The sequence below is a fragment of the Fringilla coelebs genome (genome assembly GCF_963513975.1).
Source record: "Fringilla coelebs genome assembly, chromosome: 16".
Classification (NCBI taxonomy): domain Eukaryota; kingdom Metazoa; phylum Chordata; class Aves; order Passeriformes; family Fringillidae; genus Fringilla; species Fringilla coelebs.
In genome coordinates this window covers 8180069-8197936 of record NC_140042.1, presented here as the reverse complement: position 1 = coordinate 8197936, position 17868 = coordinate 8180069, and the positions used below count along the sequence as shown (strand labels likewise).

The 17868-nt window shown below is 43.4% G+C and overlaps 1 protein-coding gene across 1 annotated transcript in view; it reads left to right on the top strand.

The window, feature by feature from the left end:
• The window catches only part of XYLT1 (xylosyltransferase 1), a gene marked incomplete at both ends in the record, with an annotated part of 321569 nt that extends 305821 nt beyond the window's left edge, over window positions 1-15748 (top strand). Inside the window, 3 exons of the mRNA XM_084216617.1 lie at window positions 2332-2527; window positions 7503-7836; window positions 15426-15748. Of these exons, the coding sequence (XP_084072743.1) occupies window positions 2332-2527; window positions 7503-7836; window positions 15426-15748 (853 nt within the window). The remainder of the gene's footprint in view (window positions 1-2331; window positions 2528-7502; window positions 7837-15425) is intronic.
• Between the last annotated feature and the right edge of the window lie 2120 nt (window positions 15749-17868).

Here is a 17868-nt window from a genome sequence, read left to right as displayed (position 1 = left end):
GAAAGATGTGGCAATAAGTGCTCCAGATTCCTATTAGACTTTTGTCAGTGAAGGTTACCGGTGCAAAGCAATAAAAGATCAATAACAATTAGATAGAAATAATCACTAGTAGCATGCCTTCCTTATATGAAATAAAAGCAGACCTAAGGAAGTCCTGGGTCATTTGTCCTGCAGACTGAAGCCAGCAAAGAGGACGGGGACAATGTATAACCACTACTGAAATTTGACAATTTGACAATTACTTTTGTTCTCAGTCCTTTTGCCAGTATTCTGATGCTGATTTATATCAATTATCACTTTTGTTTCTGAGGAACTTTCCATTGTGCAGGAACTCAAGGTGCTTTTCAGGCTAGCTCAGATTATAGATAGGAACACCGTGACTGCAGCTGTCTCCAGGATAAAGCACAGCTCCTTACAGCAGGCTGGAGCCTCATGAAACAGTGCAGGGAGGAATTGCAAACAGTGATACGGAGCAGAGGCTTCGTTTTCATACCTACCTGAGCCCCCTCAAGACACTGTGAGTCAGCATCCAGTTCAGATCAGAGAAACATGGCTGATCTTCAGGTTTATGATTCACATCTCCTCTCTTCTGATACTGTGCTGTCCTTCTGGATGTTTGCACCTATACCTTTCCTCTTTCCCTCTCATGGTTTTGCATGTCTCTAATGCAATAATGGCAGGATGGGTTCGGGCTGAGCGCCTCAACAGTGCTCCCTTTGCTGTGGGGCTGAGCACAGCTGCAGGCTGGCTGGTCCTGTGCATGCAGCACCCCAGCTCATGCTGTGAGGAAAGCAGCTCCTGCCTCGGATCCCCCTTGGAGTCAGGCCCATGCTGCCACCCACAGCAGCTCAGGAGGTGTTTGTAAGAGCAGCTGCCTTGCACACTTCCCTAACCAGGCCAGCCCACAGCCTCAGAAAGCCATGCCCCCCACAGACTGCTCGGGTACCAGAGGAGATGGAGTGTCAGCATCTTCTGCGGGAGCAACATTAATGTGTGATTGAGATTTAATTCATTTTTTCTATCCCTAGGCATTTTTGCTCTCTTCTGCCAAGAGGCAATTTACTCAGTCTATTTCAAGGATATTGTAAATATTTGCTGCTGCACACATATAAAACAGGAGGTCTTAGTGCTGGGAACAGAAGTCAGATTGTTGCTGGCACTGGCTGTGTAGCTTTGCAGTGGTTTTGCTTAGTCCATCAGTGCTGGCCCTGTTGGCACACTGTCCTCTTATATTGATTTCTCCAGCACTACAGAGTTCCTTCTGGGGTGTTGCAGACCTTGTGCAATGGAAAGTCCTCCCTGGTGCTCATCCTTAGTGCTCATCCTTTAATTGTGGTAACAAGCCAGAGGAGTCAGGCTTAGCTGACTTACTGGGAAGATGTGATGCTGGTTGGTTTAACTTGTTTTGCAGTTAATGTCAGTGCTGTAAAGTAGCAAAATATTCCATTTCTGAGCTATGAATAACACATTTTTAATTATTTGTGCATCCATATGTACCCAAACATTGTTACAGATGTTTCTGAGTCCATAGCAGACAATCAACCGTACGCTTTAATTATTTGAAGCTGTGACTACAATGTCTTTAAAGCTCAGCTGCAACTGAAGGCTTCCAGATCTCTTAACAGCTGGTTTTGCCGAGTTGTTTGACCCTTTTTCAAAGTAGGTTTTTTGGGGTTTCTTTGGCTATACGTAAAAAAATCACAGCAAAAGCAATCTTGAGTGTTTAAAAAATGTGAAGTTTTGTTCCCTAAAATACAGAGACCTAAAATGGGGACAGGATCCTGGTGCCCTTCGCTGCAGTGCCAGCCTGCAGAGCCCTGCCCTTGGGGAAGGGGTTTGGGAATGGAGGGGCCCAGAGGTCAGTGCCTGGTCACACAGCACTCCTTGCTGTCCAGTGCAGACAGGCACTGACCCTGCTGGGACAGGAAAGGCAGCGCTGGAGCACAGGCACAATCCTAGGGCATCCTGTATCCTAGTTTATCTGAGCAAACAGTGCTGCACCCGAACAATCTGTGTGTGTCTCTGGATGCCACTTTCTACCAGGAGAGGTGGTGAGGGAGAGGAGCTTTCTGGCACACAGAATGACTCCTAAAGAGCTTTGAGCTGAGGATATGGAATTAATGAGCCTGTATTCTTAGTAACATATTTTTACATTACGGGGTAATCGGAACAGCCTAAAAATATTTGATAATGAGTCATGAACACATTTGAAATCTCTTAATGTACAGTGGTGGATTTTCTAGTTGAAATGAATGCTTCTTCAGCCACTAGCTCCAAGTAAATGGAGATTTCATTCTCTTACATAACTGATGAGCATGTGCTGTTTTACAGATACCTCCCCATGGGCCATCCAGTTTCCATCCACCTTTACTTCCTTGCTGACCGTTTCCAAGGCTTCCTGATCAGGCACCATGCAACCAATCTGGCTGTCAGTAAACTGGAGACTTTGGAAACGTGGGTGATGCCCAAGAAAGTCTTCAAGATTGCAAGTCCACCGAGTGATTTTGGGAGGTTGCAGTTCTCAGAGGTGAGCGTTCGTAGCCAGCCATGCACACCTGTGGCATCACGGGAGTGAACACTAAATTACTTTGGAAACTGTATTCCCATGGAAATTTAATGTGAGAGTGGCTTTCTAGCATAGTGTACATCCTCATCATAGAAGGAGATACCATTGACAGTTCAGGTCTGTCGTCAACACTCATTTCTTGCATTAATCTGAGTGTCCTCATTCCCTTCTGTTTTAAAAACAAATGGAAAGCTTTTGTTGTTGTCAAAGGGGCTCAGTAATTTAATAGTAACTTTAAAGTTTTGCCACCGTGTTTGTTGCAAGTGCTGTGAAAGGCTCCTGGGGAAAATACCATTTTTTTGCAATTCCAGATGGAAATGGTGGCATGTTTAACTGTGTCTCTCAAGAGTACACTGGAAAAACCTGTCAAAATTAGTGCTAGTCAGGCACTGATACCACATGTGAGCAGAATATTGATGTAACAGAAAAGAGAAAATTATCACAGCAGTGGCTGAGATTTCCCACAAATCCTGTTATTTTTTCTAGAAATCTGTCCCAGTGTCTGTCATAGAGTATAAAAAATCTACCTCAAGTATATCAGGAAAGTTGACCACTAATAGGACCTGACATCTGTGTTCTGTTTTAAAGATACAATTGTCTGAGCAGTTAATTTCATGATTTTTCTTGTTAAGCTGCAAATTTCAATTAAGGCATAAAATTGATTGAAGAAATGTGTTCCAGTCATTATGGCTAAGTCCATAAATTACCATCTTCTTGGGCAATTAAGAAATGCCTAGGTGGGATTCAGTGTTTTGGTGTGCATGGCAAATCCATGACACTAATGTGCCATTAAAGAGATGGATGGAAAGTGTGTTTCATTTATCAATGTGTCGGATGGTAGCCTGCCATTTCATGCAGTGATAAATGTTCATACAAGCTCCTCCAATTCTTGTGATTTGTAGGAGTATTTCTTCTGCTTATTTAGTACTTTTAAGAATTTAATCACTGGTGAGCTTTTGTGAGCATAAGGAAACATTTTCTTCTGTTTGAAATTCAACAGAAAGAGTTTTGGTGGCTGCTTACTTGTTTTCATTTTATTTTCCTCACCTAACCTCTTTAATTGTCCTCTCCTTTCATAGATGATTCATATTTTAAAAGACCAGGAGGTACAGAGTAAATAATTTAATTTTTTAATTTTTTTTTTTTTTTACTTTCTGCCTTCCTTTGGCCTGCAGGGATCTCTGCCTCTGAGCCAAATAATTGTCTCAGTTACCCTGCTATAAATCCAGCATTAACTTCTTCAGCTTCAGTGTGGCTGGAAAGCTCTGATCTGCTACTGCTTATTAAAATGTCACTGCTTTGTCAAGGTTCAGCATGGGGAAAACAAACTTAGCAGTTTAGCTAAGATGGAAACATCAGTGTTCACAGAAAATAAGATTTATGCTTATTGGGACATAGAACTGCTTGTTCTTCAACAACTTTCACCCCATGATCTGGCAGGAATTTTAAACTGAATGGGGCTATTTTAGCTGGGAACTTTCTCCTCTGTCCCAGCTCGCAGCACTGGGGCCAGCAGGAAGAGCACACAAATATGCTGTGCTGAATGTGCTCCCAAGTGTATTTGTGACCCTGTGCACAACTGAGATTGCAGCAGAGCTGATGGGATCTCTCCAGCCCCTGCCTCCTGCCCTCTGCTGCTCTCAGTCTTCACTTCCCAAGGAGCAGATTTCACCCCACACCCTGAAAAGACCAGTGGGAAGCCATCAGCCAGCGGGGCTGCCCCACACCTTGGGGAGAGTTCATGGCAGCATTTCGATGGCACATGGCTCCTGCAGGCTGAGGCAAAGAAAATAAGCTCACAGGAAATCCAAGAGATGATTTCCAAGCATGGAACTCCCACACCTCCTGAAACTGGCTCATGCACAATGCACACACTATGTGTCCTGCCAGCCTGGGTTCAGGCAGCTTCTCTGTGCAGGGCAGGGGATTGATTTGCTGCACAGAACCAAAAGTCTCAGCTCACCCTCTATCAGTTAAATGCTGTTTCTGGTCTTGTTAAGACTTGTGATTCATCACAGAGAATAAAATAAACTAGGTGTCAGGCAATTAGTGTGCATTGTGTGAACCTAATGGTCCTGTTTGTGGTGAGCAATGAGACACAAACCCATAATCAGGGTATAATTTATCTTGGGAAAATTTTATCTGGGTTCAAACAGAGATAGAAACAGAAATTTTGAGCCAATGAGAGATTTCCAGCTTTCCAAGCATACCCCGTGCACAGTGCTTGCTCTTGAGGCCCAAAATAAAGGTGATTAAAATAATGATGTGGAAAATGTCAGTTTCTGTGCTACATCTCTTCATAATTTATCAGATATTCATTACTGCTTGATTCCATCCATACTTGGTGTATTCTATTTGAAAGTGAAAGCCTACTCATGATGTTTTAAAGAGCTGTGAAACTTATTATAGGGCTGTAGTATCTCTTGCCCTGTAAAATCGGACAGCTCAGTACTGGGAACTCAGCTGTGTTAAGTTCAAAGGGTTATAAACCTCTAAACAGTGCTTTAAGTAAAATTCCCTATAAAATATTGTGCTTCTAAAAGCAGCTGGTACTGCAAGCTGTGCAGCATGGGAAAGTATGTCCCCAGCTGGAAATGAGACATAAAGGGCAGATGCCATGAACAGAGTGCACAGCTCCCTACCTTTCCCTCCCCGAGGTGCCTGTGGAACCTTGCTGTGAGCCCTGGCCCTGGGGCACACAGGGATCTGGGGGTACCTGTCCTTCCCTCCCCTCTTGCCCTGCCCTTTGGCAGGAACTTTTGAGTTGTTTTAGGGAGCCCAGTGCCACACCTGCACAAAGCTTAGAAACCAGACAACAATTGTGTGACAATTTTTTCCCAAAAGCAGCCTTAGCTCTTCCACAGAGCAGTCTGATAAACCTTTGTGCTTGTGAGCACATCTCATCTTTTGTGCAGTCTGGCATGGAGAAGTGTCACCTGGAGGTTGGAGCAAGGGGACTGTAACTTTCTGATTTATTTTCTCAGGGATGAGAAACTAGAGGGGAAATAGTTGGATGTCAGGAGTGAATGTTTAATTTTTGAGGATGAAGTAAGTTTTCTGCAATGACTTCCTCAGTAAGAAATATTGAATGTGGTGGAAAGAGCTTCCTTACAGATTTTCTTTGCCCAGGAGGGTGTAGGTTTGTTTCACATGTTGTGACTTTATTCTTTCTAGGTCCCTTGAGCACTGGTAGGTGTGATATGGCTGCACCTCAGTGAAGGTTGGCAGAGTAGATAATAAGGCCTGGTCAGGAAATTTTCTTTCTCAGCTTATTTCCATACATATTCAGTCAGTCTTGTCAGGAGAGCACACACTGACAGCTCCTCGAGGCATTCGATGCTTGGGTCTGATATCTGGGCTATGCTGTCTGGTTTGATTAGCTGGTGTGCTGGGTGAAATACCTCTGAAATACCACAAATGCTGTGTTGATTGCAGAATAGTGCAAGGCTCATTTTGTCTCATACTCTGCAGTGTCATAGCCCGGTAGGAGGAATTTGTGTGATGACAGATGGAGTTAGGATGGTAGGGTTTTATTTTACTGACCTTGTAGCATTTTGCTTGCAGTCCTCCTGCAATTTGTCTGCCAACCATAGGGATTTATTTAGAAGAGACTGGAGACTGGACAGTTTCCAGTGCAGGTAATAGGCATCAGGTAATCATTATGTTTTGGGGATTTGGGGGGATTTAGGCATTATATTGGAATCGTTTATTCTCATGAAGTGAAATGAAATCTAGAAGAAAAATCTCTGTAGCAAATGAGCTACAATTATTTCTTATACTTTCAGGAAAGCAGGTACTGACCATGCCCTTGTAAGGTGAAGCTTAGGGACAAGGACAGCTCTGTGTGGGGAAAATCTGCAATATCCACAAATATTTTGAAAGTGGGGATCCTGCCTGTGTGTGCATGGGTCTCCAGAGGTCACCCACAGAGACTTTCTGTACAGGGAAGAAATCAACTCTTTGGAGAGTAGGGCAAAAGAAGACCAGAAGGACTTTGAGAGGCTTCATACCAGACCTGCCTCCAAAATCGGAAGTGCAGCCCTCAGTCCTGTGGGCACAGGGGAATTGATGGAAAGGTTCCATACACCTGCTGGCTTTAGTGCTGGGATATTGAAGTCTTCCCATGGCCTAAGACAGGCAGTTACTCCATTTCCATGCTGGCTGGGCAGAGGTGCTGGTTTCAGTAGTGCACAGGTGTTAGTGGCTTGAAGTTCCAACAGCTTGGAAGTTTGTGTCATCCCCCAGGTTGTGGGGGAACCATTGAAATTCATATAAAGAACACTGGAACATGAATTAAGTATTTACACTAGATTGTGAATCAGCTGGTTTGCTGTTAGTGAATAAATGAAAAACAATGTCACTATTATGACAATAAGAGTTTACAAGAAATAAATTCCCATGTGGGGCAGAAAGGGAGTACAAAGAGACAACATCTCATGGGTGGATTGTAGTAAAGGACATGATGTGACTTGTCCTGAAGTCAGCAGCTGAAGTGTCTTCCCTGGTCTTAGCAGCAGCTGGGCAGGTCTCTGCTGCAGGGTTCACCTTTTCATCTCTCAAGTGTGTAATACATTTTCATGACCCAGGAGATGATGGGTCACTTTTTTTTTCTGTGCATAGGCTGTGTCCAGCCACTGGCTTGGTCCCTTGTTGAATGCTTCTGTGGAGGGAAGAGAGAGCTGCTATCACCTGTTGTGTCACTCTAAGATAAAGAAAACCCTTTTATCAGTCAGAAAGGGAGCAAGAAAGCAAGCCTTCTTTCTTGCCTCATAATTTGTGTATGCATTATGATCTTAGGTCATGTTGCTTTTATATGGATGTATAATTCATGTGATTAGACAAATACGATTTGTGTCTCTTGAGAGCCCTTATTTGCCATAAAGGTCTCAGGTGCTTACAGAGATGATATTACCTGCCCTGTGTTCTTTCATTTCAGATTGGCACTGAGTGGGATGCCAAGGAAAGGCTTTTCAGGAATTTTGGAGGACTCCTTGGGCCAACAGATGAGCCAGTGGGGATGCAGAAGTGGGGGAAAGGCCCCAATGTCACCGTGACTGTCATTTGGGTGGATCCCATTAATGTAATTGCAGCAACATATGATATTCTTATTGAATCCAGTGCTGAGTTTACTCACTACAAACCACCTCTGAATTTGCCCCTACGACCTGGTGTCTGGACAATAAAAATTCTGCACCACTGGGTACAGGTAGCTGAAACCAAATTCCTCGTTACTCCTCTCACCTTCTCAAATCAGCAGCCTATCAAACAAGGTAAGTTTTATTATTTGCTACAGGAATAATATAGATATTTTGTCTGTATTCACTGTAAATGCTGCTGTTAAAAATGAAGTTGCAGTGTATTGGAAAAGGATTGAAGAAAGGGATTTTATAGATACTAAGTCAGAAGAAACTTTTGCACTAAGAGAAGTGGAAGTGTCTGTGTCCAGTTGGTAAAACACAGCCACTTTGAACAAAAGACTATTTGTATCTTTAAATTATGCACAGTTCAGATCCAGAGATCTTCAGACTCTCAATAATCTAACAGCTATCATAAAAGCCATCATTTAGAAATGGAAAGAAAAACTGACCTTTCTGTGCTGCTTTTCATTCATGTTTCCTCCTAGAGACTTACATGTGTTTAAACTGTTTTCTTGACAAAGCCTGTGTGTTTAACAATAAAAGCTTTAATTTGCAAAATGCTGGATTAGACAAAGTTACCCTAGGCCAGAGCTCACCTGACATATCGTCAGGTCCAGGCATTTACTTCTGCCTGATACCTGCCAAAACCTGCTCAGTACTTGGCAAGCAGCTGTGTTACAGCAATATCTACAAATACTGTCCTGGGACCAGACCCACACTTACAGTTGTTAGAAAGAAACTGTTTTCTTCCTTGCCACAGCAGCCCTGAGCCATCCAAATACAGAGGCCATTCTGGGGCTGCCAGGCTCTGCAGGCTCCCATGTTTGCATGGCACAGGCATCATCCAAACGCTTTGGGTCTGCAGCCAGTGCCCAGGACACTGTGCTGGGAGAAGAGGGAACATTTTACAGCCACACCTGGTTTTTTATTCAGTAAGATCAAAACAAGCTTGTTGCTCTGAATATCTTTACCATTCTTCTTAAAGTGCTCAAGTGCTTCCATCTGCCCAGTATTAATATTCATAACTTTAGACATCTTAAATTTCCTAGATACATGAATGATCCTATTAAGTTTTCAGAAGTTCTTCTTCCTGACAAGGCAGCAAATAAACTGAGTCAGGCATTTACCTCCCAGCATAACGTGCTGCTTCTGTAATGCAAACACCAGCAGACAACTGCTGAGAGCTAATGCAGCCCTTATCTCACTCAACAGGAGTTTGATTCCACACATTTCCAGCACAAGAGTGAACTTACTGATTTCTGCTGCTAACATTTGGTGGCATCGTTTCTTAAGCAGAAATGAAACCACCTCCAACCCACTGCTGTTAATAGCTAATAGGCAATGATAAATTGTGAACAGACACCATGTGAAGAAGGGATACATTTTCAAAGTTCGAGGCAGGCTGCTTCTGAATGCAGCTGCTACCAACTTGTCTGCTGGAAATTAATGAATTCCATGTTCTTTGGTAATTTAACATTTAAGGCATGAATTGGATGGAAAAGGTGGCATGTAGCCAGCAACCTGGCTGCTTTTCCCTACAATGTGAGAGCCCCATGGACAGGTAAATATGTGTCAGACTTCAAAAATAAGCCCACACTTTATGGTGTGAAGGCAAAACTCCTTTTGGTTCAAATTCTGAGTCAGGAATAATTCCACTGAAATTGTGTAGCTACCCAGTGTATTGCCCATTGATACACTGGGCTCATTTTTTGTTAAGAAGCCTGTTTATTCTTGTGGTAACTAGAATCTACTACAGGAATGAAATATAAAGCTTGGGAACAATATTGTCTAGGAAGAGCGTCTCAGGAGGGATTTGCTACTGATGATGTGATGTGTAATGTGTAGATGACTGAGGCATGGAGGTAGAGAAGAAAGTTAATTACAGGGGCAGGCAGTGACACTGCACTGTAGTTAGAATTGTAATCAATGCAAATACCTGTTGGTTTTGGTTTGGTTTTTTTTGAAGGCTTTCTGTCTCAGTGACACGACTGTGCTCTGTGCAAGCAATCATGATTTACCTTTGATTTCCAGATTTTTGTCAGTTTGTCATTACTTTATTCTTTAAAAACATTTTTCTCTGCCAAATAAAGGCATAATGAGAGTATGACAGAAGAATTAGAACCTCTAAAAGAACAATTCGTGTTACCATAAACAATTCAAAAACTGCCAAAAATCTTCTAAAATGAAGGAATAGTATTATTTTCATGTCTTAACATTGAAATTAAAACTAAGATAAATCAGACTTAGCCCAGAGTTGTCAGTAGAAGATGGGAATATGTTTTATTAGGGATTTCTTTAAAATTTTCCTTTTTTCCAACCATCCTCCCTCACCACCACCACCAACTCCCACCCTGCCCTCCCCTGCCCTGATTAAAAAAAACAACCCTTGTCAGAAAGATTGCCCTGGACTGACACATTTTGTAGCACTTTGCATGTCATTTCCTCAATAATAGTTCTGCCCTCTCTGTCTTATCCACTCCAAATGTAGAAAGTGGAGTCCACAAAGTTACAGACATAAAAATCTCTCCATGAGCTGGTGTGCAATTTGCTTCTGCCATTCTAAAAAGCATTTGCACAAAACTAGCAGCAGCCACTAACATCTTGTATCCTGAGAACATGGGCATGACAACAATCCCTGTATTTCCTAAATGATTGCTTATCTAAACATCACTTCAGCCCAGAGCACAACAAGGAAAGTTGTTTTGGTTTCCCAGCATCATGAAGGGAGCCACTGGCTCTTCTTTTGAATAATCAAAGTAAAACACGTTCATTCCTGTATCATGACTCTCAGAATTCATAATTGCATTCAAAATAAAAAAATAATCATGGGACAGCTGCCAGCAAAGATGTTCTGTTTAGCAGTTTATAAAAACAGCATATGCCACTCGTTTATTCGGGTTTTTTATTTCCAGTTATTTATTAATTTTGGCCTAAATTCTTTGCATGCAAGTAAAGCCATAAAGGGAAATCAAGAGTGAGTGTTTTCTTTGATGCTCTATCCAGATGTGAGTAGCTGATAGAATGTAAATTGTTTTAAAAACACAGATTCATTGACCTTTTCCAAACCTGAATCTGTGAGAGATCAGACCTTATGTGGAATTACTGAGGACACTGTCTGGGGTATTTCCACTGTAAATATGGCTCCCTAAGGTATTTCAGTGGAGAGCCTATAATGTAATGTTACTTATTCCTTCCTGGTCCTTCTCCCCCTCCAGTCATCCAAATCTGTGTCTGTGTTCTCTCCTTTGAGTTGGATCACTGATCAGCTCTGCCTTCAGCAGATACTCTGGCTCAGGAGTGCCTTCAAGTATTTGCCTGGTTGGAGAAAGTAAAAAAGAAAATAAAAGGAAATTAGGTGCATTTGTGATAAATTATTTGGAGAAATCAGGTTCACCTTCTCCACCAGTCTCCTTCCCTCTACCTCCTGCACAGACAGGTTCCAGTTTATTCTTCTAAACAGCAATTTTGAGGTTCTCACCACATGGTTGAGTGTGTCAAAGCCAAGAACTCCATGCTTGTTGTAAAGACACAGGAGGGCTGCCAAGGACCAGCAGGATGCTCTAGGAATAATTGTGCCAAGACAAAGAGAGAATGGGATGTGGAGAAGACAAAACAGGGAGCAGAACCGTGTAAGATCACTGGCAGATCACACAGGAATGGGGCAGCTTTAGGCAACCAGAATTTGAGTACTTGGAGACTCAAGGCCAGATGTCCAGCTCTCCTGTGAAGGGACTTCAGAGGCAGAAGCAAACAACCGGTGTCATTCAGAGCACTTAGCCAGCAGTTCACAGACTATAATTCAAGCTACCCAGCAGACTTCAGATCCCAAGAAAACAGCAAATTCAGTAGAGGTTGTCTCTACATCCCAATCATCCCACTTTCCCCCCTTCCCTGCTCTTTAAAGGCCAAGTGTGATTGACTCTCAGGGTCACAGTGAGGGGAAGAGAAAAAGCCAAAGCAATTTCATTTTTAAATTTGAGTTTATATTCAGAGCAAAGTTTCCCCAGTGCTCTCCCAGCTGGAGTACCGATAATGAGTTGTCATCCGTTTAATGGATGGTACCTGTTCCATTAAAGCCAAATAGGTTATTGTGAGCCAGTAGCAGGGGCAGGAAAAGCCCCAAAACCTCAAGATGATAGTAAACCCTGGATTGTAAATAAATGAATAAAATAAAAGCCCTTCCTCCTTCAAGCAAGGAAGAGAAGTGAGAAAGACCGACCTCCTTTTTTGCTTTGCTTTCCCACTCTGTTCCCAGCTTGATGGCATGTCCTGGACATGGGGCTGCTGATCTTTGCTGCTCCCATGGAGCCTGAAATATCAGTGCCTGGTCCCTATGCCCCCTTTCAAGGGCTGACAGCATTAGCAGACATGGGCGATGCACTCAGGCACCTCACCGGCCTTTTGACCTAATCCATATTTATAGATCATCTCAATTAGCAGACACTGGGAAACCTTTGTTTTGCCCTTGGTTGTTTGCAGTGGCTCAATCAATTCTAATTGCATCTATACAGATTATAAAGTGGGTGGCAACTTGTGTCAGAACTGCTGTGATTTCTTTAAATTAACCAGAGGTAACATGACATGTTCTTGATAAATGCAGTAATAGCAGCAGGCAGGCGCACGACTGCAGAAGAGCAGACATGCCCTGGAATCATCATTCTGAGAAAAACCCTGAAGACAGGGATTTGCTTTGAAATTTAGTTCAGATCCAGCTGACAAGGAGTCGATTAGCTCCACAATGAGCAAATGCAGCACTGTCTTGTTTGCTGCAAGAGAAAACAAACAAAATGTCAATAAAAAATTACCTCTTTGCCAGAGGGTTTTAACACAATTCAAGTAAAGAAATAAAGCTGTATGTTCATGTTGCTTTAAAAAACCCACAGGTCTAGTGCCTTAATGTGTACCAAGATAACCACATTTTTCATTCCTTAGCCCACTGTCTGTCTAAACTAATTTGCTTTTTCTGCAAAATGATGAACAAACCCACACAAAAATGCTGAAATCCCAGCCTGTGTGGCTGACTATAGGCTGTGTGTTTAATCCAAAAAAGTTAGACCAAGAAGAGTCAATTGAGAAATGTGTACTCACATATGGGTGAAGAACAAATCAAAATAGGGATCAAAAATAACCAAGTTTTTCAAATTTATATTTTCAAGTCAGAGGAATATATTTTGCATTGATGCGCATCCTCCTGAAGTCAAAGGGCAGGCACAAAAGTCTGGCCTAATGTCTGCAATTCAGCTAATTTTGTGTTGTTTGTGCTAGCCATACTGATTTAAATGTCTAAATATTTAGAGGCAAGCCTTACATTCTTCATTATTTCTTCATGAGCTCCTCCTTGTGACATTTGACTGAAGTGTCAATGCTTCAAGTGCACACCCAATAGCTCCAGCCTCCTTTTTCACAGTATATCAGGGCTTGGGAGCCTCACTGTGTCTCTTCTGTACCAGCTCAGTAAATAATGGAATCATGCTTCTCTGTCATTTTTCCTTTAATGCAAAGAGGAACAGCCCATGTGCCATTGTTCAGATGAGCAGCATCCTTCCTGCTTTCTGCTATGAACTGCTTGACAAAGCCTTGGAGGCTCCAGGAGAGGGCTCTGGGTCTGGTCCCAGCATTTCCTGTTGATGAGTACAGGTGACTCTGCACTCATGTTGCTGTTGCCCAGCTTTTCCTTTCTAGGATGTGCTGACACCTAACTGGGGGTGCTGCTCTGCTGTGGGGCAGGCAGTCCCCACCTGTACCAGGTCAGGGTTCTCCGTGTGTCTTCACTGGAGCAGCACCTTTCACTGTGGGCAGTGGTAGCCTTAACACAGCCTCTGCTGCTCTGCCCAGCACTGAGTCCTGAAGTTCCTGCAGGTTTCAGCCTTTCCAATCCTGTTGATCCACCAAGTCCTGAGGCCTGGGAAATGTACAAGGCTGCGCCAGAGAGAACAGCAAGTTCCATTTCATCCCGTTTCTTGTCTGAATAAAGATCTCTCTTGTTCCATGCATCAAACACATGTGCAACAGGCATTGATTCAACAAGCTCGCTGAATTGCCTGTTTTGAACAGATGATCCTGCTAGTAATGCCAACTCTTATTTATTTGGGAATTTTTACTCAGAATGTTCCTATTTAACTAAAATGTTGACAAACAGTCCTCCATATTTAATTGCTTCCAAAGGAGGAAATTTAATCATGTGTACTTGTTCTATTTCTTTAACTGCAGTGCTCTGGCAGAGCACATTCCTGACACATGTGTGCAGATTGAACTCATTTTGACTACAGGTTATTGTGTGTATCTACCATTTAAAATACAAAGAGGGGTTTAGATAAATGCAAGAACAATTAAATTATGTATAATGGTGATGGGCATGTGCTGAACCTCTTTATTGGGGATTTGAAGTAACTGACTTGCATGGTGTTTGACATTAAAGACTTTGTAAACATAACAGCAAAGCTCCAATTATACCCTTTTTCCCTCTAAATAAATACAAGGATTTATTTCCAGCACCTGAGATGCTGTCCTCTGCATGGAAGAAAGGACTCAGTGTCAGGCTGCAGTGCAAGCAGCAAGGACATGTGGAAGGAATTGTAGCTGTGAATATGTAATTCCTGGCCTCTGACGCTCGCGGAGCGCGGTGGCTTTCCTCGCCTGGAGCAGCCTGAATGGGCCCATTTTCTGTTCTAGACAGTGTGTCTGTTGGCAGAGCTAAACGTATCCTGTGTGCTGCCAGAGTGAGGATGCTGGGGAAGGCAGCTGAGAGTGGAAAGAAATGGTTGGAAATTTGCTCCCAACAGGCACTCAGTGAACGTGTTTCAAGGGTTTCATCCTGATTTTATAAGCAGCAGCTTGGTGCACTCAGATTCTCAGAAGTCAGCCAACCTTTGACAGGGGCAGCCTGACCCACAGTGTCCAGTTTAGGTCTCTGAAAGGATTGTCACAACCTGACACTGATTTTTACTGCAATATTGCAAATTTGGGGTATTGTACTGTATTTTGCTGAGATAGGTAAGGAAAGCAACCACCATGCAAAGTGTCATTAGGGAATGGTTGTGATCTACAGTTCAGCACAGGAGCTTGAAAATATAACTCTCACAGGAGACTACTTTCCCAGTGAGACTGAAGCACTTCCAGGAATCATGCTGGGGCTACATGTGTTTCATTATGGTCTGGTCTGTTCAAGACCATAGTGTTGTCCTTTTAGTGCCACAAATGGCACCACCTGGGTTTTGTAGGCAGATAGGGCTAACAAATGTTGTGGCTTTTCCACAGCAGGGCAAGGTTCATCTGTTTAGGGGGAAAAAACCCACAACAAAACAGGCTGAGATCTTGGCTCTTTCTTCTAGACAAATCAATAATAGTACTTGGATGTCTGACAGGGGTTGGCAGACTTCTTGCACCAGGCGTCCTTGAACTGTTTCCTCATTTCGAGGTACAACCAGTCCTGGATGTCCTGCAGCTCTGGGGTTGGTTGTACGTGTGATAATAAGGATGGCTCTGTTTTCAGGGTCAGAGCTTTGCCTGCTAAAGCATCACTCGCAGGATGAAAATCACAGTGAGCAGAATCCGTAGTACTGAGCACAAAGAGTGCCAAAGCTGAGCACACCCCCTGGGGTGCAATGTGTGGGAAAAGGGCTACAACCCACCCCTAAACCTTGCTCTTTTTGTTTACCCACACCCTTAGACCCTCAGCAATCTCTTTCAATGCGCTAACCTTGGGCTTTGCTCCTTTCCAGAGGAAGCCATCAAGTTGCACGGCGGGCCTCCAAAGAACGCCTACATGGAGCAGAGCTTCCAGGGCCTGAACCCGGTGCTGAACATCCCGGTGAGCGCCGCCCGCGCCGACCAGGCCCAGCGCAACGCGGCGCTCGTGGGCGCCCGCCTGGACGCCTGGGTGGACTCGCTGGTCGGCGGCGTCTGGTCGGCCGTGGACGTGTGCAGCGTGGGGCCCACGGCCTGCCCCGTGCTGCAGGGCTGCGCCCAGACCGCCTGGAGCTCCCTCAGCCCCGACCCCAAGTCCGAGCTGGGCCCCGTCAAACCCGACGGCCGCCTGAGGTAGCATCCGGCGCGCTCTGCCCCGGCCAAGGGTGTTAAAAGGGAATTGAACCTTGCTTCTCTGTGAATCTCACACCAGGTTTCAGAAACCTAAGGGAAAGTTACGTTTTTTTGTTACTTATTGTAATAGAATTCATTTTAAGAAAACAAAACCAAAACAACAACAAAAAAAAAAACAAGTTCTGGAGTTGTGACAAGGCCTTTGGCACTGCCCTCTCCATCAGCTCTGTGGGGAGCAGCTTGCCTCATCCCACAGCCCGTGCTGTCCCATTCCAGGTGAACTGCACCCGCCAGCCTGTGGGCTTGGAAACACCCAGCCATGGGGAGGGCAGTGAAGGAGCAGCTGCTAAAGGGTTTGTTTTTTTTTAATAAATTTGTCCGTGCCTCTGCTGTTTCATAGGCTTTCATTATTTTGCTATAATGAATAAATCACATCAAAATTCCCTTCTACTTACACTTTCTGGGGAGGTTGGTTCCTGCAGGCTGAAGCCTGTACGGCCACATGACCTCAGAGAATGTGAAGCAATTATGGTACAGCCTCACTTGGGTTTTTAATAACACAGAGTAATTCTGGACACAGCTGATGTCTGTTATCCTAGTTAGAGAGAACAAGCAAAAGCAGAAACTTTCAGATTCCTTTCAGAGATTTTTTCAGACAAATTTAATGATAAACTCTAAATGAAACCAGTGTTTTGCTATAGTAGTCTTTTATGTCTCATGCAGTCGGGTTCAGGGTCAGTGTACTAAGAGTATTTATTAAAGAACAAAGAAGTTTTTTGAATTTCAGCCCTTTCAAATCTGCAGGCATTTTTGGAAGCAACCAGTACCTGAGTGTTTTCACAGGCTGCCAGTAGAGCAGGTGTGTATGTGTAGGCTGGGGTGGGATGTGGTGTGTCTGCTCACACCCTTTGCTCATGAGCTGAGCTGAGTTTTTTCTCAGGCAGTGGAGTTGTAAACCAGAAAAATAGTAAAATTGGGACCTAAATCAGCAACAACAGGTTTCTTCCCTAATTTGAGTAGTGGCTAGTAAGTCTTAACACTAATTTCCTTCCTTGGTCACAGATCTCCTCTTCTTAAAGAAGGATCCTTGCAGGCTTTGCCAGGGCACCTGGAAGGCTGTGCAGGATGTGGGTCGCTGCCCAAAGCCAAGGGAAGGAGAACAATGCCATGTTTCTCCATGCTTTTACTTTATTCTGTCAACAATCTACCCTTGCCTGTCTTCAGAGTTCCTAGCAGGCTGCATCCTGTTTTAGTCATGTTTTTGCATCATTTAAAACTGCATTTCTAAAGGAGGGAAAAATGAATTTACATTCCAAGAACTTTTTAAAATACAGGTTTTATATACAAGTTCATCTCCAACTAATGTATTTCACATTAGCAAAAACATGCACTTTGTTGCTGTTGCTGTGTTAATCTCTAGTTAGCAACAGAACCAAAAAAGACCATCAAAAGCCATTGGGTTAATTGGGAAAGAAGTCCTGTTGCTGTAATAAAGGAAGGTATCTGTCCACCCTTCTGTGTGCATGGATAACTTTCTGCTGAGAGTGAAGTGTCCACATCAGGAGGGAAACAGACCCTTAGATCATTCCATAATCATGTCTCACAGGAAGGTTGAATTCCCTTTTAAACAACACTTGCAGTAGGACTGTAACACACAGATCCCCGTGGCTTGTAGTATCTCTGTCGTATTGGTTTAAAGCTACTTCAGTTTGCTTTGGACTTGAAATTGTGGTGTCAGCTGTGCTGGCATTAAGGCAGAGCATTGAAATGTTTATCTGGCACAAAAATGGATGCATAGAAGGAACAAGTTAGGTATTTATTATTTATGTTTTAGTCAATGACTAATTAGTAGGTGCTGCTTTTGCAGCTTGAAGATTATGTTATTTTACTAACTGAAGCTGCCTTTATTAAGAAAAGGCCTTCCTCCCCTCACACCTCCCTTTCTTTTTTTGTCTTGATTTTGTCAGTCACGAGCAGTAGCTTTAGGAAAGTTTGTAGCAATGAGAGCTGATTGGAATATTCCAGTCAAGATAATGTTCCAGCTTTTCAACCAGCTCTAGAGGCAAGCGTGTGTGAAACCAGGGTTGCCAACAGGTTTATGTAATAGAATCACAGTGTTATTAC